Genomic DNA, 20,170 nt, shown 5'->3' with positions numbered 1-20,170 from the left:
GTGCTGGTACAACCTCTGCTCTGCAGCTGGATATTTTTAATTTTTTGACTTTTTAATGTAGCATATTTCTAAAGCTGTGATATTCCTATGTAGAATGTAAATTGCAGTTTGCTTGCCATCCTGGTTTATGTCTTTTTTCATCTTTATATTTTAAATGCGTGGGGAGTCTCAGGAAGTCTCAAATGTATTCACTCACTTCATGTGCTTAGGGCCTAAAAGAGTATTTGTGTTTGTTTGGAGATGGAATAAGTTCTGTATTTTACCACAATATTCTTAAACTTAATTGACTGTTATTTTACTTATTGTCCCTGGGTGGGGTGAGCCATGTGAAATGGAGCATGGCTAACTGAATGAAAAAAAGTTCTGTTCCTATTATTTCCACTAATTAAGTGATCCTGCAGTTTACCATGCTGTACTTCTGTTTTCTCATCTATGAAATAAGGGGCAGTGTATGCTGAAAAATATGGTAGGAAAGCTAGTTTGAGCATGCTGATTGTTATCAAATCCACACTTTTTCGTTGTTCCAAGTAAATTTCAATTTATGATGTGACAAGCAAGAATTGAAAATAGAGAGATGAGATGCAGACAGCCTTGCATGAATAACTCTATGTGCTGTAGTTAGTGGCAATGCAGACACATTATAAAAATATACTATATTTGTTCTTTTTTACTTATCATTTGTCTCTAATGCCTCTTTCTGTCTCTTTTTTTTTTTTTTTTATTACACTGGTTGCCTTTTTCCTTATATGCTTTCTGTTATCTTGTCCTTAATTTCTGTGTATAAGTGGGGTGGTTTGGGTTCTTGGGGTGGTTTTTGCTTTTTTAATGAGCAGCACCATCCAGGTGATGAATTTTCAGCTACCCTAAGGCTCTGATTTGCACAGGTCAGTCAGTGCTCTGTATCTCTCTGTCTTCAGCTGCTCTGGCTGCTAAATTGCTTATGACTCTGCAGTCTCAAGTTATGCACTCAGGACAATTCTCTTCAAGGTGCACTGAGGAAAAAGATTTTAAAATCTGTTGTTTATGCTTAGAAAGATCTCTTGGAAATAAAGTTCATGTTATATGTTGCCAGAGAGTCATAAAAGACCCTGAAAGTCATGCTGAAGATTACTTTCTCTTTCTCGGATTTTGAAAGTGTACTCAGAAATAAGATTTGACAGACACTTTTGTCAGTGTGAGACAGCAAAACATAGTAGAGCTAATCCTGTCTTAAAAAATTATTAGAAAAATATTAATATCTAAGTGCTTTGTATTAGGTCTATAGCATAGATATTCACAGAACCAATTCTTTGAACAATTATGGGATATGAAAAGTAGATATAGCTTTTACTATCTACAAAACAAACTTATTTCTCAAGTTGTCCTCAATTCTTTCACTTGACTCATAAAAACAACAAATTAAAACTTCATAATTGAAATACAAATGATTAATGATACGGACATCAGAAGTCTATTACTCAGACCTTTCACAGGACAATAATTCAAGAAAATCTTGGTGTGTTAGGTGGCAAATCCAGTCATACTTCTAGGCCAAATATCTAGAGAACTCAGTAATAAATGTAATTCTTTCCTTGGCCATTTTAGAGGTAATTCTACTTTTCGTTTTGTCTAGGTAATATCAGTTTAGGTGTATTGGGTGCAATAAAGTGCCTTGAAAGCAGTTTAGCAATGATATTTTTATGCTCTTAAATATATCCAATGACATATACATGCCTATATGATATAAATAAAGGTTTTAGGATCCACTTCTCCTGAGATATTTATGCAAAGGCTGTCTGTGGACCTTAACAACGCACTATCAGGTGAATTATAAAAATGTCTGCAGCACAACCCAGTGACCTAACTGTAGTGCCATGAGGTGTGAACTTGGGACTGAAATCCTGTAGTACTACACAAACATTTCCTTTAAAATCTGTGACAGAATAGGAAATTAATCTGAGGGAAATCTCAGACCAGAGAGGTCAAAGGAAAAGGCTACCTTTGGGGATTAAAAAAGAGAGGAGAGAGATGTCTTATAGGAATTCCACACGTTTTGGTAAGGCACTGAGCCTGCTCAGCTTCAACTGAAATTGCTGTGGTGGTACCTAGGAGTTTGCAGGACCAAACCCCTCATGTCTTATCAGCACCTTTCCCACAGCAGTCAGCTGTCCTCGAAATACATAATATGTTTGCAGCTCACACCTCACTACATCATTAGAGGTAGCACCAGTCTTCAGAAAATGTTTGTATCATTAGCCCAGTTGACTTCAAAGAAGGCAAATTGTATAGCTATAGAGCATTAGTCTCACCTATAAAAGTCAGGAATAACAAAATCTACGCCTACAGACAGAGTAGAAGCGATCTAATAGGACTAGTTAAATTTCCTAACTGGATTCTATGAAGTCTAATTTAGTTTTTGTTCTTTAAGGCACAAACTGTCATATGTTGGTATACACTCGTAAAATAGGAGATGTTTTTCAAAAGATATTTTTCTCTTCTCTACATATCAGCCAAATGATTAAAGCGAGACAGAAGCTGTAGACAGCTGTGGGAACACCTACCCGGTTACAGACAAAATCCCAATAGATGATCATACAAAGCAAATATTTTACCATTTCCATGGGCTTCTGTTAAGGAATGCAGTGTCACTTGCTGATGATAATACTGAAGTCTTGCATTGCTTTTTACGGACACGACATAACTCCCGTTTCCATGGGCTCATTTTATAGGTTCTTACCTATATACAAATTTTAGCCTGATATTTATGTTAACGTACTTTAATTTCACTACATGAATAACAAGTTTGGATATTTTTAGCAGAGACTAACCGGTTTGGTTTTGGCACATTGTAAGACAAGTGTCCTTTAAATTCACTTTGCAATTATGTCCTCTATTAAAATAGAGTGGGTAAACAATAGGCTAACTCACTAAAGGTAATAAATGAGAAATTATGAAGACTCTTGATGCTAAATATGTTGCATTTTTCATTGAATTAAGATAAAATTACTGGGCACAGGTGCTTTTGTAATTGGGACTCATTTGGAAAATGTTAGTGTTCAGTGACCCTCTAAGTTGAATAGCTGGGATTTGTGGTGGTGTTATGATGTAGTGCCATTTCCAGTACTGTTGGAATGCCATCTGTCCTCATATTGCAATAGTTTTTCTTACATTACAGAAGATTTTCTTATGCTGCAGTTCTCAGTTCTGTTATCTGCTGAAAATTCCAATTTATTTTTTTTTGTTAAAAATCTTTCTTGTAACTGCACAAGTTCTCATCACCAGAAACTGTATGATAGTAGAAGAATTGTCCTGTATACAGCAAGGGCTTGAATATCCTTCATAGTCAACTATTTATTAATAGTTAAAATAAATATACTTACTTATTCAGGTTTATTGTCTTATAACGGGAATCAAGCTGCTCTTTAAATGGTTTTTTGTTTGTTTGTTTGTTTAATTTGGTTTTAATTCTTACGAAGGCGCACTTCAAAAAAGTGTAGGCTAGAAAAATCTGGCAGCCAAAATGATCTTATAGAGCAAATACAGCTTGTCAGAATGTACCCAAACTTAAATTTTGCTGGGTTATTATTAGGTCTTCTATAGATCTAATAGGATTGATTAAAGATTTCCCTGGCTGTAAGAGCCTTAAGGCATTGCTCTCTGGTTAGTTCTAAACTTCAGGTTCTTTGCCCAGTTGTGATTTTCTCCACCCTATTAATGTGAAAGAGAAGTAAAATTGGTCTAAGCATAAGCTATTTAGGACCAGCAATGTTTTTTGGGGAGGTGGTGTATGGTGTATTCACAGCTTTTGAGATAACAGAAGTAAACTTGAAGACACCAATTTATTGTCAGTTAAAATACCTTTATTATATTAACTTTCTATATTTTTCATGTAAAAGGTTCTAGAAATAGAGGACTGAAGCATAAAACAAGCAAAGACAGAATTGCTACAGGGAGCCAGTAAAGACTCAAAAATTTGTGGGTAATTAAATAGCTATTAATGCTCCAATCTCAGATTATTTCACATTTATAAAAATTCAAAACTATCGGTGTCAATCCTATTGCTCCACCCTCTGCAAAGAGGGGCGTAGAATAGTCATTCTGTCTTATTTCTATTTCTGTCTTGACAGCCTGACCATTATAAATGTTTACTTTGGAAACTACCACATAGGCTATTGAAGCCATGTACAATTTTGGAATGGAACAAGTGCTTCATAGTCAATGCTTTATTTGATTATTTTTTCTGTTTTTTTTCATGAACCATCTACAAGTACTTCTTTCTTGCTACTGTTATTATTATTAGGAAATATTCTAATGCATAAGGGGCATTCAGCCCCTGTTAAAAATAAAATTTAAAAGTAGGAAGTTGCTTCGTTACTGTCCTTTGTGCACGTGAACGTGTACGCTGATAACCAGAGTATTTGAAAATATATAAATGGGTACTGTCAAAAAAAACCACCCAACCTCCCTACTCCCAAAAAAGAATAACGTATGCTCTAGAGAACTTGCAGTGACCTTCAAATCTAAACTTATCAGTAAGTGTAATAACACTTTGTTCGACATTAACTGTATTCTGGAAGAAAAGGTAGAAACGCTCATACCCAAAATAACAAACTTATCATTTTCTCTAACTCTCATAAAATTGTCACCTTGTGGGACTTGTAAAATGTTTTTTTTTCTTAAATATTGGAAGCAAACTTTTAAATATTATAGTTTATTGAATTTTCATTTTATCTTGTCAGTTAGGAAGGATAAGAATCAAGACATTAAAAAATTAATTTTGTAATTAGACGTGATATTTAATCTCAATCTTGTGCTATCTTTTTCTTCTCTCACACTTGTGCACAGACGTACAAGTGCAATTATATCTAAATTAATGTCAAGATTATGTGTCATGCTATGTATTAGATAAGTTATATATAATTATATATGCACACATATGGGGTGTGTGTGCACTAAACTCTACTTAGATTCTTTTATGGTGGTCATTATTGATTAAAATATAATTTGGACTGTAAATGTTTAACCTCACTAGGTTCCAAAATTGTATGATATATGGAGTTCTCTTTAGTGTTGATTTTTCCTGAAGAGCCTGCCAAACAGCTGACTCCAATAATTTCAGGTTTTTTGTATTCTCATAAGTTTCATACCAACTTACACATTTCTGCTGTGTGACGAGGAGATAGTGATGTTTTGTCTTCATCTTAATGTAGATTATTATTTACGGGTTTCACAAAGTCAGTGCAAAGAAAAGTATTTCTAAGTTTTGTCTTCAGTTAGTTTAGGTAATTTTAGCTCTCTCTGTTGTGTAATCTTACCAGAATTTTGTTTGGTTTGCTTTTGCTTATTCTTCTCAAAGCATGTGACTTAGATATCATCTGTATTGTTTGCAGGCTAATATAAGTAAATACATCATTTTAACTCCTTGTTGCAAGCTGAGGTACAATGAACCATCGTAGAGCTCCTCTTATTGATCCTGAGAAAGCTGATTGCGTACATTTTCAGGAGGGGTTTCCCCCCCTCATCTGTGTGGAAATATTAATAAGAAACTGCAGTTGTTACAAGTAAGTGAGGCAACTGAAAATGTTGGTTTAATGTTCTACTAGAAAACACATATTTAAAATGTCTGAAGTATGTAATGCTTTCAAAATAAGCTGTATTAGAAAAAAAAAAAGGCAGAATTCAGAGCACACTGATAAACAGATATGACTTCTTTGTTTTTGTGCATAGCTAGGTATTTTGGGAATTGCTTTGAATTAGCATTCATTGCCTATTTAGTTGCCCTAGAATGGTTTTCCAGCTATTTCTGTAGAAGGGCTGTAGACTGCTCTCCTGCAAGTCCTCTCCTTTAGCAGCCCTTTGCAGCTGTCATGGAGGCATTTGGGTAACTTAAATACCAGATCATAGAATTGTCTAAATGCCTGAGCATAGTTAACAGAGTTCCACTCCATACTGCAAATGCAAATACATTTTGTATATTACGAGGGGAAGGTGACCTATTATTATTTTCGTCATCTGTTTCTGTGTTTCTTTCTTAAGCACATCTGTGAGTTTGCTATACATCATGGGGGAGTTCCCCGGAGAGGGTGCTTTGCTCTGGATGACTGTCATCCTCCAGCTCTCTGGAGTTCAGGGAGCACTGTACTGGCTCTCATGTAGAAAGGGTGTTCAGTTAGAGATGAGCTCCACTGGTTTGAGGTTGTTAGTAACTACTTTTTTTTTCCCCAAGGAAATTGACTTTAACTGCGAGAATTATTTAGTAGGAAATACTGCAAACAGTGCTTGAAAACTTCAAGGTAACTGCCCTAGCTCTTTGAGAAATGAAACTTTTTGATTTATTTTTTTTCTTTTAGAGTAGTTTTAACACTTAGCAAAGAGAATTTTTGAAACAATAATGTAGATACTATGTCCAACATAATGCACTGCTGGAAGGCAGCTGCATGTGTGAGGGAAAATTCTGTTCTCATAGTGGTATTATGAAAAGGGTGATTCAGGAAATTAACATCTAAATATGTCATCTATCATCCCAAATGATCTATTTGAAAGAACAAGTCCTTTTCCTCTGATGGATGTTCAGCCATTTGAGGTTATTGTGAATGTTCATCTAGGAGAAATTCTATTGCAACAAACACAAATGCATGGGAAATGCGAAGAAAAGACAAATGTGGTCTTTTGGTATCCATGTTAAAAAAGTCCAAACAATTTTCACTTTTAATGGGAGTGAGGTTGTCCTAGATAACCTGCAAAATTATGATTGTTGCATTCAATACTCGATGTTGGCATAATGTATGCCAGTAAGCAGCTATCTTCCAGCTTAAAGATGTTTGAATATAGTGCAAATAATAATTAAAAAACATAAATCAGAGACAATTTTATTTACTTAAGAAGCAGGATGTAGAAATTTAAAGATTTGGTACATTGTAGGATTTGCAGTCCTTTGAGAAGAATTGCTCTATATGAATGCAACTGTTAATTAAATAGAAATAAAAACTGAACTATGTTTCCCACTTATTGCTGAGCACTATTGACTCTGCAATAGAGAAAAGCAGAAATATATGTATATACAGAATCTGTATATAATACAGAAATATATGTATATACAGATATGATGACCCTCTCTGTCATAGAAATATAAGGGGTGATGATTGTTACTAGAATTGGACTGTCATTTATTTCTTCATGCGAGTTAAACTGTGGAAGATTTTGAAGTGAGGATATAAAGAAATCCAGTACAATTATTTCCTTTATACTATAGGTAGATATGAATATGTATCTGTCTGTGATTTCTTTTGTGGAAAGTAATAGATACTCAATTGCTTTTAAATGTCTGAAATCTGTAGGGCTAGGAGAGCGAGCCAAAAGTCTATCACACAATCTGCTGTGAACTTCTGTAATTGCAAATAGTGCTAATCAAAAAAGAGGTGGGAAGGAAAAGGTGATAGGATTTGACACCCTTTTATTGACTGAAATAAGTATGTGAGGCATTACATGGCAGTTGGCTTGTGTGTGGACATGACATACAAAGTCCCTTGGTTTCCAGGAGCAGTCAGACAGAACTGGCTTTGGAAAGGAAGTATTTCTGGCTCTTGCACTATGCACCTTGCCCAGAAATGCTCTGACAACTTCATCCACCAGCTACATATACAACTGCTCTAGTTTTTCACAGTAAGTGCTACAAATCTTTGAGCAATTTTGGGTTTCCTAGACATGACAATAAGCCATTTCCATCCCAAAGGAATAAAGCATCTCCCAGGAGAACACAAACTGAGCGTGCTGAGAAGAGGGCCTTGGTTGTTTCCTATTTGTAGCTCCTTTGCAGACCACCAGTTTAGTAACCGCAGTGGAGGCAGGTGAATGGGAGCAACCCCCAGCCTGGGGGGTGTCTCTGAGGCTGGCCTCATCAGCGTGCCAGAAGGTTGTCACAAAGTGCAACCAGGCACAGCAGGCATGCCAAAGACAGGTAGTCTTTGAATATTTGTTGATGGGGCCAGTGAAGCCTTCTGTAGCGAAAAATGTGCTTCTGGGCAAACTCCAGTGATTTTTGCATTTAAAGTTTATCAAAACAGGCTATGAATATGCATATCAGGACATTGCCCATCATTGGAGAAAAATTGTCATGACTCTCATAGAACTAGGTTGGGTGTTTTTTCGTCCTTGGGTATCATGAACTTGTACTCTGCCAGAAATTGCTTAGTTTGTTTGCTTAACATGGAAATTCAATATCAGTAGAAACCCTTAGTGCAGAAAAGAGTAATCTTGTGAGAATCTAAGTAACAGGAAATGAATGTGTTGATGGAACCCATGTTTGTGTTGGCAGGTCATCTGGCATCCGTCCTGTCAATAGCACTCTGGCATCTCACATGAACAAACACTGACTAGAGAGAGTTGTGCAGCCACGCCAAAGAGCCATGTGGGAAAAGGAAAGATCTGATAATACTATTTCTAATATAGGAAAGAATTGAACCGCATATCAAAGTCAAAAAATGTTATGAAAGATGGAATTCAGTTGACCTAGCTTTGCAATTTTATTTAGCAGTTAAGAGGAGGATATTTTAATAACAATGCACGCTTTGAGAAGAAAAATCTGTGTGATCTTAGAAATTAAAAATATATAAAGCATAACTGAAGGAAATTTCAAAGGCATGAAGCAGAATTGGGATCTTGTCATTTATTCCAGTGCAGACTTTGGAAAAGAACTCAAAGAAATAATGAGTTTGGCTTGCTTCTCTGTCATAAGTAATCTGGAAGTTTTGCTGCAAGCAAAGTGCACACCAGCGGAGTCTAGTTTCATCTGCAAGAATATACATGAAATGCATTGTAAACAATTTTGCTTATTTCAGGTATCTGAAATGTAAAGCTTGGTTTTTAGTGAAGCTTGTAAGGTTTCACCAGGAGGATGCTGTAATTTCTAAATTATTTCAAAGAAAAGATAAAAGGATTGATGATCCTTGAAAAAAATGTTTGCATGTGAAATCCTGTATTGAAAAGCTTTGAGGAAGGTTCAGAAGGCTTTAAGCAAATTGGAAAGGAGCTCAGAAACTGTTTCCAAACCATTTCACTCTGGAATACTTGATGGCATTTTTATTAGGTAAGCTGTCAGTCTGGTAAATAGGCTTCATTCAGACAAATAATGGCATATTCATTTTTTATTAGGAGAGATTATTTTTAATAACAAAGGATCTTGTTGTAAAGTCGAGCTCAAAGACACCCACATCATCAGCAAATGGATAAGCCTTCGAAAATATTTCTTTTTATTGTAGTCTGAAAATGTTATAGATTAAAAGTACCTACATAAGATGCAAGAAAGCTCTGTGGCATTCTGGCCAGAAGGACATAACTCGAATCTACAGGACCCAGCCACAGCCTGGCAAGAGACCTTCTTGCCCTCTGTTCTGCCATCCTCCTTGGGCCGCTGTGAGAATTGTGGTGGGGTTTTAAACTAGAACTCAAGACGTACAGATCCGTGTGAGCTTAGGGTAACAATATGAACAATAATTGGAGATGATGGTTGTGCAATAGCTGATGCAATGTTTATCAATTAGAAACGAGACAGGGAATGAAGCAGACCTCCCACTGCTCCCTTGGCTGGACTCTGAGCACTGCAGCTGTGGCAAGTTGGTGTTTAAAGACTGTAACAGAATCTGGTCCTACTGGTTAAGACAATCATATGAAAACTGAAATACCTGGAAGAATATTATGTTTTGCTTTGAGAGAGAAAAAAAGAGGAAGACTTCTAGGATATAATATTGCACTTGAATATTTTGAAGGATGAGAATTGGAAATTTTCCTGCTTTCCATTTTCCTAGAGGTAGGAAATGCTATAAGGATTTGACAACATGACACTGGGAAAGTGTTTTCTTGATAACAGCCTCACCTAAATATCCCAAACTTCCCCCTTTTCTGTAGAAATGAGTACACCATGCTGAGAAATTGCGTATATATGCTGTGTGTATAATTTGCTAAGGTACAATCTTGAGAAGGAATCAAATTCTGAAACGAGAGGCACTATGCACGGGCATTTATTCTCCTGAGTTAATAAGGCTTCAAGCTGGCCAGTTTTCCTGGCATCCCGCGTGGATTTACTGGTTCAGGTAGTCAAGAAATCAGGTGAATGTGTGTGTTATCATTCACTGTACATAATGTGTCTCATACTGGAAAGAAATTTAAGTCTGCAGAACTGTAATAATTCTTTCAGTCCAAACAGGCGAATCACTCAATACAGAAATGAAATTACATTCATTATTTAACAAAACAATTATTTATATTGTTTTTTTTAATCTGTTCACTTTCTCATCACTTTTTCTAGTAGTCAGTTTCTCTATAAAACTGACAACTCCTCACTGAAGAACTGTTAAACAGAGACTATATTACAAATAGAAATCAGCCAGGTTTGTTTTCCTCTGTTCTCCATCATTTTTGAAAACTTTGTATTTATTAGTAATTCAATGCAGTATAAGTGACATGAGGAAAGGATGGTTCTGAAGTTCTAACTTTTCTTTACAGAGAAATTAGTTTGATTTGTTCCCTGTCCCATTCCTCTTAACGCTTTCAAGATGTCTTGCAGACAATCTGATGGAAGCCAAATCCTTAAGGGTAGTTTCTAACTCTTCTTTATCTGAAACTTATAACAAAAAGTGGGGCTTATCGATGCTATTTTTTCAATTTGATTATTTTCTGGGAATATATTGTATCAGAGTAAGAATAAGTCAGTAAGTTTTGATTTGGGTTTTAGAGGAGTTTTTTGTTGTTTGGTTTTTTTGGTTTGGTTTGGTTTTTTAGCAAAGGTATATTTTGGAAACACTGACAAATGTTACATTCCTTCCATGAATTTTAGTGAACTTTGAATTAGACACTGGAAGATGAATGCTTTATAAAACAAATAATTCTGCAGAACTAAATATAACAAGGTGGTCATAACAATTATTTCATGACTACCAGCAATTATGGTACGTGCAGTCCTTCTAGTTGCTTTATGTCTCATTGTGGTGTACAGGCAATGATACACATATCAGGACATCCAGTTAATTTAGTAATATGTTTTCCAGATTTTATGGTTTTTTTCTTTTTGAAATAATTCCTTGTCATGGTCTAGTATTTAAGGGTGTAAAATGGTGAAGTTATTAAGCTAAATTAAACTACACTGAAGTATAACTACAGTGCAAGCTCTCTGTAAAAAAAGCAGTGCATATTTGTCCTGTTCACATCCCTTTTGAATCTTAAAAGTTGCAGGACATGAAAAAACATGCATAAACTGGCCAATATTTCAGTGGAAGGAAATTCACTGCTTATATAAAGTGATAGACTGGATTGTTGAGTAGCTGCCCACACAGCAGTCCATATGGAGGGTAAGGAGGTAAGTGAAAGGCATGAGATGGAACACGTTTTGCCAGCTCGCAATGACGTGAGGTCCCAGAAGGCAGAGGCTGCAGACAGTTGCAGTAAGCTAAAGCACTCCATAAACAGCTTGAACTCAGGATCTAAATCTTTCCCAGAATCTGGAAGAGCCAGAGAAATATGAGTTCTGAAAATGTTCTTTTTTTTTTTTTTTTTTTCCCCTCCTTTAAAACCCCCATCCAAACGTTTGCAAAAAAAAAAAAGTAATTTAACTTGTACTTCATTATGATCTTACTTAGTAACATACAAAACAATATACCACCCAGTCACTTTTGCATGTTCAGTTTTCAAGTAGAAAGTCCTGATTACTTATATGGCAGTAGTCCTTTATGAGGGAATGCTTTAAGGAGAATGATTAGAACATTCCCTTTGGAAAATTTGCTGAAAATGTTGTGTCTAAAGTAGTTCACAGTTTGCAGTGTCTGACCTCTTGTTTTCTTGTTGTTATCCTGATTTTTCAAATGTGACTTTTCTTAGAATTTGTCTATGTTAACTGTTTATTTTATTTTTTTTATTATTATTTCCCATGTCCAGCAAAATGCCTCAGCAGAGAAAGAGAATTTTCACGTGGCCTCGAGAAAGGAAGAAAACCAGAGCATCCAGGAGTGCGATTCTCAAGATGTAAGCATAGCTCGCCTATAAATCAGGTTCTACTCTAGATTGTATGAAAACATTACTGCCTTGGGCAATTATCCTCATGACTTACCTTTCCTGGTCAAGCTAGTACTTATATTTTATAAACCAGCTCTGTAGAGCTTTTGTGGGAAGAAGTGCAGTGAAATAGATATGATTTGATGTTTAACTTGGTAAAGAATTGGCTTGTTCCTGGCTAAAGAACTGCTGCATTACAGCGAGATGAAAAACCTTGTTTACATATTGTTTTCACTAATCAGCAGGAACAGCTGTCACAGTTGCTTCATTTGCTAAAACAAAACCTTCAGGGAGATGTAAGAGGTGACAGCGTAACTGTTGAAAATATGTAATCTTGTCCACTGCCAGTCTAGGAAAGCCACAAGCTGTGTTTTTCTTATGACACATCTGACAGAAAGCTAAATCTGCTGCTTTTACTGAGGCAAAAGCATGGTGGGAGCTGTTAACAGAAATCCCAAATGCATGTATTATGGCTGCAATTATACTGATGCAAGTAAAACAGGGAAGATGGAAAGGATGAGGGACAAAAGTTGTTGAGTGAGTGTGTATTGTCTACTCAATAGCCCAAAAAGGATAGTGCCACCATGACTAATTCACAGAATAAATGTAGAAGACAGCAGGAAAAAGACTGTCACAACAGCTCTTGAATGAACAAGGGAACACATTACCTACCTCCAAGTATAACAAACTCCTCTGGAGGTAACTGGGTAGCTTCCTGGTAGCGCTCATAGCAACATGTAGCAATGTGTAGAAAAATTTGGAAAAAAAGATCTTAATTCAGTATGCAACAAATTGTAAGAAGTTGTGTATATTATCCATTTATTACAGATACGTTACTAGTTTTATTAATTACCAACTGTGACTTCCCCTCTGCTGCGTAGAAAAATTTGGAAAAAAAAATCTTAATTCAGTATACAACAAATTGTAAGAAGTTGTGTATATTATCCATTTATTACAGATACGTTACTAGTTTTATTAATTACCAACGATAAGTGACTTCCCCTCTGCTGCATCCTCTAGAGGGGGACAGAGACAAGGAGAAATTGTGTATCCAGGTGAAGAGTGCACAATTTGCTGTTGCACCTTTGTTAATGTCTAAAGATGAAAGGAACTTCATTTCTTATTAATAAAATTTGAAGGAGAAGAATGAATAAGATGTAAACTTGTGAAGTCAGAGTGAACTCCATTTAGACTATGAGTAGAGATTGGTTATCACCTGGGAAAGTTACGGAAAGTTTGATGGAATATAGGTTACTTTAGGTGAAGGCTGAATTTATTTTGGCTGAATATTTGTGGAAAGAGGTTCAAGAAAGTTTCTCTTTTTTTACAGAAGTGGATATATTAAAGCAGAGAGCAAAAAAGAAAAGTTGTTAATGCATTTCACAAATCAAGAGAGTATTTAATTTCTGTTCATTTCAAGACACCTAAAAGGTGCACTTTGCCATAAAATCAAGGATTTGGTTATTTTGTGCTTCTAGCAACTACTATTTTTAGTCGTTTAGTCAGCATTGTATGCTGCTTGGTAGGAAAAATTTGTCTGAGAGAGCAGAAGACGACTCTTAACTGATGTTAGAAGTCTTGAGGAGTTGAACTATTTTTTATTATTCCAGTTAAATTAAAATCTAACTCTGTTCCCTCCTTAGTAGAATTATAATTCAAAGAAAAAGGAATTAGGCTATATATCTAAATTTGAGTAATAGGATTAAGTTTTATATCATTTACTCTCTCAATTATCATATTTTAAGATCAATTCTATATCCTATGGGACTCACATTTCCTTTAAATTTTAAATCTTTAAGGTTTGTTAAATCTGCATTTGACAAAACCTTCTGTATGGAGAAAAAGAATTAAAATTAGAGAAAGCATACCATAGGGATATTCAAATTCACTGTACTTTGCTAGGGAATATTTTTTATTGGAAAATTAAACAGGCATTAGTTTTATCAGTCTTATCATGCCTTTAAACATGTTGCTATAAATTTATTTTCAGCTTAGAAATGTATGTTATGTAATATATACATAGTTACATTTGCTTCACATTTTAAAAAATAGATCAAGGATTCACACTAGTATGGAAAGGTTTCACTGCTCTGTGCTCGCAGAGCCTGTCGAGGGAAATGGCTTTGAGAGCTGAGTTACAAAACAGGTTTTAGGACAGCTTTGTCTACAAACAAGGAAACCATAAACAGTGTGGTATTTATCCCAATTCGAAACAGAATTTCCGTCGTAATTAAAAACATTACAGACACAGGGAAATATGTTTTCTTTATGTTAAGTGGGACTTTTAAGGTATATGTGTTTTTATTTATTTCCATAGTAATTGGAGACAAAAATGGTTTGGTTAGCTTTTTTTTTTTTCAATTAAAATAAATAAAACCCATTGATTGGTATGATTCAAAGAGAATTCCAGGAGTTGGATCTTTGTGCAGGTAGCAGCAAAGCGATACAGAGACAGGAGCTATTCTGAAGTGCAACGACCTGCACAGTGAAGCAGGACAAACTGCAACAACCCTGTCCTAAAAGCGAGAGTAAATCTATGAATATAGCTCAAGTAATAGACAATATACATAGTATTTTAGAGACGTACTTAGCTTCGAATTGTGGCTGCATTCAAAGTACTGGATTTTCTCGAGTAAATCTATGAATATAGCTCAAGTAATAGACAATATACATAGTATTTGAGAGACTTACTTAGTTTCATAATAGACAATATACATAGTATTTTAGAGACTTACTTAGTTTCAAATTTCGGCTGCATTCAGAGTACTGGATTTTCTTGCCAGAGGGACATTAAATTCTTTTTTCAAAGAATTTTCTCCATTTCTATGCTACCCTCCCCAAACTGACCCATGAAGTTTTATGAGAAATCTGTCTGCACTCACAGGATTCCACACATGAATTTTCAAAAACTGCTCATTTGGAGCCCGTCATGGGAGAATAAAACATCTGAGTTTGTCAGAATCCCCTGATTTCACTTTAACTACCACACAAACTTCAATTATGAAAATGGGAAAGTTTTCTTGTAAACCTAAGGATAGATTAAAGAAAGGCAGTAAAATTTTCAAAGAGAACTAAAGCATTAAAATATATTTTTTCACAACTGTTCCAACCATTTTACAAGTTTAAGGACTTACCTTGACCACTTTTTGTCCTGTGGGTTGCTCACAGTGGTGAGTAATTTCCCTGGTTGATTAAGTTGAAATTTTTTTCTTTCTCTTACACATAATTGTCTGTTTGAACATGGACTGCATGGGACATAATAGTGCAGATGACAACATCAGGCTAGCAACCTCTTCCCACCTTTTATTATTATTTTTTATGTCTTATAGTAACATCTAACATAAGATATTTCTTTTCCTAAAGGTTCATATTACTTCAGTAGTACAAACCTGTCATTTGTACCTGTGAACTGTGAATGTATTCCACAGACTTGGGAGTACATTAGAGTTTTTCCTCATAATTTTAATCTTTATTTGGTTGTATGTGTTTATGTGTGTTTTTGTCAGAAGCTTTCAGTGTTGCTAAACTCCCAATGACGGGATTAAAGGCTGGATGGTTGAGAATGTATGACAAGATCTCATGTGCCATTTTTAAAAGGAAAATAAATGAAGGTTGAGGCCAAGATAAAAGGCTAGGACCTTAATGAATATGCTTAAAACTCTGTTGCTTAGAAACCTGATATTTCAGCAACACTTTTTCAGAACTTTGCAAAGATCCTCTGGTGATGTCTCTGATAAAGAAAATGTGATTTATATTTTGGAAAAATTACTGAGTAAAGACTGATTAGAGAAGAATGTGCAATATTTCAGTTAAGGAAAAAAATTAAGGGAAATAGCTAGTTGCTGGTCTCAACTGATATTCTTTAGTCTGTATAGCTAAACATCCCTCTCTCTCTCCCAGATTTGTAATCCTACTGCAATTTCTTCTAATGGTTTTATGCATGTTCAGAATAATTAATGTAGTTTACAGTGGAATGAATGCAAATAAAGATTTTTTTTACAAATGATATAGAGGCAGGCCAAATTCTATTAGCAAATTTTGAAACTAAATACTGCTGATACCTTAGCTGTCATGAAATTTGACATGGGACCTGTAGTAGCCAGAAGTAGGTAGGATATCCTGTAATATAACATCTTCATTATCTCAGATCATGTGAAATTTATCAAAGACCTCCTTGTTAGAGGAATCTTGTGAAAATTACTTTTTCTTAGTCTTGTCCAGAGATATTTCCCTATGACTGGCTCATGAGAGTCTCTGTGCAGAGCTAGAGTTCTACAGAGCTCTTTTCACTGTATCATTTCCCTTTTCCCTCTTCCCAAAACCCTTTGTGAGCTTTTTTTTGCTTTTATACCAGTATGTACTTTGTCCCTTTTTCATATCAAATAATTCTTATGTGTGTAACATGTCATTTAAACCCACCTATTTGGTAGTGCTAAAACATCAAACAATTTATAAAGTGATTCTTTGTTCTCATCGTAGGTTTCTTGCTCTTTGTCCTTGCAGAGCCTTCTCTGATAAATAAAAGTGATAGTGCTTTTATTTACTGCCTTAATTTCCTGCAGTAAACAAACACTGCATGTTCATTAATCATTCAGTGACAAAGGACACTGAGTATTGGAGCAAAACTTGTACATGTTTCTAAGCAACCACAATATTTTGCTTCATTTTTCTCTATCAGTTTCAATTGCAGAGCTTTGATCACATTATAGTCCCCCATTGCTTTCCAAAGGGAGTAATGAGAGAAAAAAGAAATCATCGTTATAACAAAATTTCAACCTGATAAAATTCTTAAGGTGAATTCAGTAATTCTGTTCCTGAAATGATGACCGTGAAGGTCGTAAGAAGTTACATCGACTTAGTTTAACCATCCACTCAATACACTGTGCTCTAAAATAGGAGAGGGATTTGAAGAACTGCAGATGTGTCTTATGAAAACATACATTCATGTTTTACATACATCCTGCTCCATATCTTCTAAACCATGAGGGTCAAAGGAGATTGAAATACAGATCTCTTATAAATTCATGAGCAGATCTGGTAAAACATGCCCTCAAAGAAACTGTGGACCTAACTTGACTAATGATGTTATTTCTGCTGCAGAATGGCATTTTAGTAGAACATCATCTATTCTGCATATATGTAAATGGTAAATGTGAAAACAAACTATTAAGGAAATGTTTCATGGAAGTATGGGAATTATTTTGGCAGGAGGAAAAAAATAAAAAGAGAATAAAGCATCCAGTCATATTTAGCAGTGGATATAACTGCACGCAGACTACTGATTTCATTGAAGCTGTTTGGCAGCACAAAATTGCAATTTCCAAAGTCTCGGTTTCATAACAAGTCACTTCAGAAAGTGGAAAATTTGTATTATTGCAGGGGGTGAAAAATATAAAAAAACCAAAATATCCATTCAGTCGGGGGGAAAAAAAAACATGTCAGAGAAGTATGTATTTTATGTAGTAAAGAGCTAAAATCTCAGTATTCAAAAAATTTCAATCACTCTGAGGTACAAGTGGTCACAATTTGTTATATGAACAAGTAGGACTTAGGCCTCTTAAAATATGAGTGGTCTGCAGCATATATGGTAGACCAACACACACACATAATTATTGGCAGAGTAAGGTTTAATAACAATTCAAACATCAAATTCATTGCAATTTTTTATAGAATTTGTAGCTTTTGTCTAATGAGGAAATGTAGACTTTTTCTTTTTTAAATACAAATCATTTAAATTCTGTCACTTTCAATTGGTTTAATTTTGAATTTTAGCTAATTTTAACCAAGTTTGTCGAATAAATATTTCAGGTCATTTGAGCCAACAATGCAAGAAACACAGAAGGATCTGGAAATGCAGATTTATCTGAATAGTTCCAAAGAGATCTCTCATCTGAGCAGAGTCAAAATGAAATGGTGTTAAACTTCTTTTTCTGCTATGTGAGTTACACTGGTTTAAGCTAATCATTGCCGTAGTAGGTGAACAAATCATCGTGCTCCTTTTGCCCATAGCAGCCCAAGTGCTTTGTGGAGCTGAGGAGACTGACTTGTGAGAGTAGGAATGACACAGCTGAGTACCACTTTGATTAAGATATCTAGTTTGTCAGTTGACCTAATTGTGCCATCCTTTTCTTCCGTACCTGGTTTAGTTTCTTCAGAACTAGGTCAGCCCTTTCTCCTCCATCGTACTCTGCAGACATCCCACATTTCTGCTCGAGTGCCTGCTGAAGCCAAAAGGGAGGGCTGTAGTGAGGTGAAGGAATGCTGAAGCTACAACATTTGGTCTACTGAATCTGTATGATACCCTTTAGCAGCCACAGAATTATTTTCTAGCTGTAAAAGCCAAATATAATATCACTTGTTTAAATTGAGAAAGAAGTCTAGTTCTTATTCACTGTGTTGATGCAGTGGAATACCTTTCTAGTGACATTGTTCAGCGGGTTGCAGATCAAATTGCATAGTTTAATAGTCAAGGGACATGCTGAATTTTAACTGTTTTTGTGAAAATTCTTTTTCAATGAAGATGCCCACTTGGCTGATCCTTTATGATTTATACATCCAGCTGTGAACCTCTCCAGCTCTGCTGTTTGATTCACCAGGTGAACTGAATACAGCAACTTCTGAAATTTTGCAGATTATACCGATCAAGCTGCGTATTTCAGTAACCAGAATTTCATATGAAGATACTTTGTTAATCAAACTGCACACTAAACTGATAAAGGTGACACAGTATTTCAAGACACGTGCCCCGCTTCAATTTTCCTGTCTTGTTCAATTTCCCACTTAGTGCTCTTGATATTTTTTTCCTTTTATATATACAAAATGTATTGCTTAAGACAAAATGCACTTGTATGAAAATTTTATTTTACGTACAGAAATAGATCGTTAACATGTTTCTTAGAGTTTATGTAGAGCAAATAACAAGCACTCAACATCACTAAGTTTGGACTATTTTTATACCATGTAGAAGAAAATCGTAATAGGACTTCTCTTGTGTTTAGTTATAAAAATTGTAAATGTTGGCCAAGCTAAATATTAAGAAGACATTAAGAAGAGACTATACAGATTAAAAAGTGTCAGTAATAGTGAAAACAGTGAAATGGCAGTGAAATTTCTCTCTCCTGAAGGCTTTTAATTGGGAAAGGTATGGCTTTTACTACTTGAAATTCTGGCTGGTCTGTGCTAGAACTTTTAAATTTTAGTGTTCAAGCATTAGTTCCTTCTTGATGTTTTATGATAAAAATGCAGCGTATGTAATTTAATGAATGTAATATTTGTCTTATAAATATGCCCGTAATTACAAAATGCATGGCAGATATACTGGAAATATCAGTGGGAGCAACTTAATGGCAAGGCAAAGAATGCTTCCACATGTGAAATATAAAAAATATTCCATAAAATGAATTTGTTTGTGGGTGAAATTCCAGGATGAGTTATGAATGGTTAGATACAACACATTAAATTATTATAATTTTTATTAAAATAAGGAAATATCTGGGGGGAGGGAGGAAGAAAGAAGGCAGGACTCAAGGTTTCAGAGAAATCCAACTTTCTGTATTGTTTCATTGCTCTGAGTCATAAAATTACTTCAAGGACTAGTCATCATTTACTTAATAACCATGTACTTGGATAAGTACTGGGGAGGGTTTGTTTCCTGAATCGAGAAAAAGGGGGTTGCTTGTGAGGGCACACGCTAATTAAGCGAGGACAAAATGTACTCGATTGAAAGTCTTTAGGAACTGAAAATCTTAATAGCAGAATCCCTCTTCATCTCTGATGAACCTATAAATGTGATAGCTGCATTTAATGCTTTAATAAACTTTAAGCTTAGCTGGGTGAGGAAAACAATGAAAAATTCTAAAAGTGCCTTCCAACTTGCTGATGTAAGAATTGTTTGTGGCCAAGGAATACAGCAAGTACTAATTGAATCTCCAAAACATCTGTTTAAAGTATAACAAGAAATTGGAGAATTGACAAGTTAGCGTAAAGATGCATTTAGCTTGCATTGTGTTTTAAGTGCCTGTACTCCACATTGGAGTTTTGTGAAATATTTGGAATTACAGCAGTGCATTGATACAGGGAACATGGGAATTGTGCTTCTGAATGAGGCTGGGAGTTAGTCTACCATCCCTATTCCCTTTGAAACTGCCAC

The 20,170-nt window shown here is 35.3% G+C and overlaps 1 protein-coding gene across 1 annotated transcript in view; it reads left to right on the top strand.

Annotated features, from left to right (window-relative positions):
- Window positions 1–20,170, top strand: part of LOC106899272 (leucine zipper protein 2-like) — a 99,815-nt gene that overhangs the window by 73,213 nt on the left and 6,432 nt on the right. Inside the window, exon 6 of the mRNA XM_014961021.1 lies at window positions 11,905–11,991. Within this exon, the coding sequence (XP_014816507.1) occupies window positions 11,905–11,991 (87 nt within the window). The remainder of the gene's footprint in view (window positions 1–11,904; window positions 11,992–20,170) is intronic.

The sequence above is a fragment of the Calidris pugnax genome, unplaced genomic scaffold, assembly GCF_001431845.1.
Source record: "Calidris pugnax isolate Ruff unplaced genomic scaffold, ASM143184v1 scaffold626, whole genome shotgun sequence".
NCBI classification, from domain to species: domain Eukaryota; kingdom Metazoa; phylum Chordata; class Aves; order Charadriiformes; family Scolopacidae; genus Calidris; species Calidris pugnax.
The sequence above is the reverse complement of the archived record's forward strand: the minus strand, read 5'-3'. Positions and strand labels throughout refer to the sequence as shown.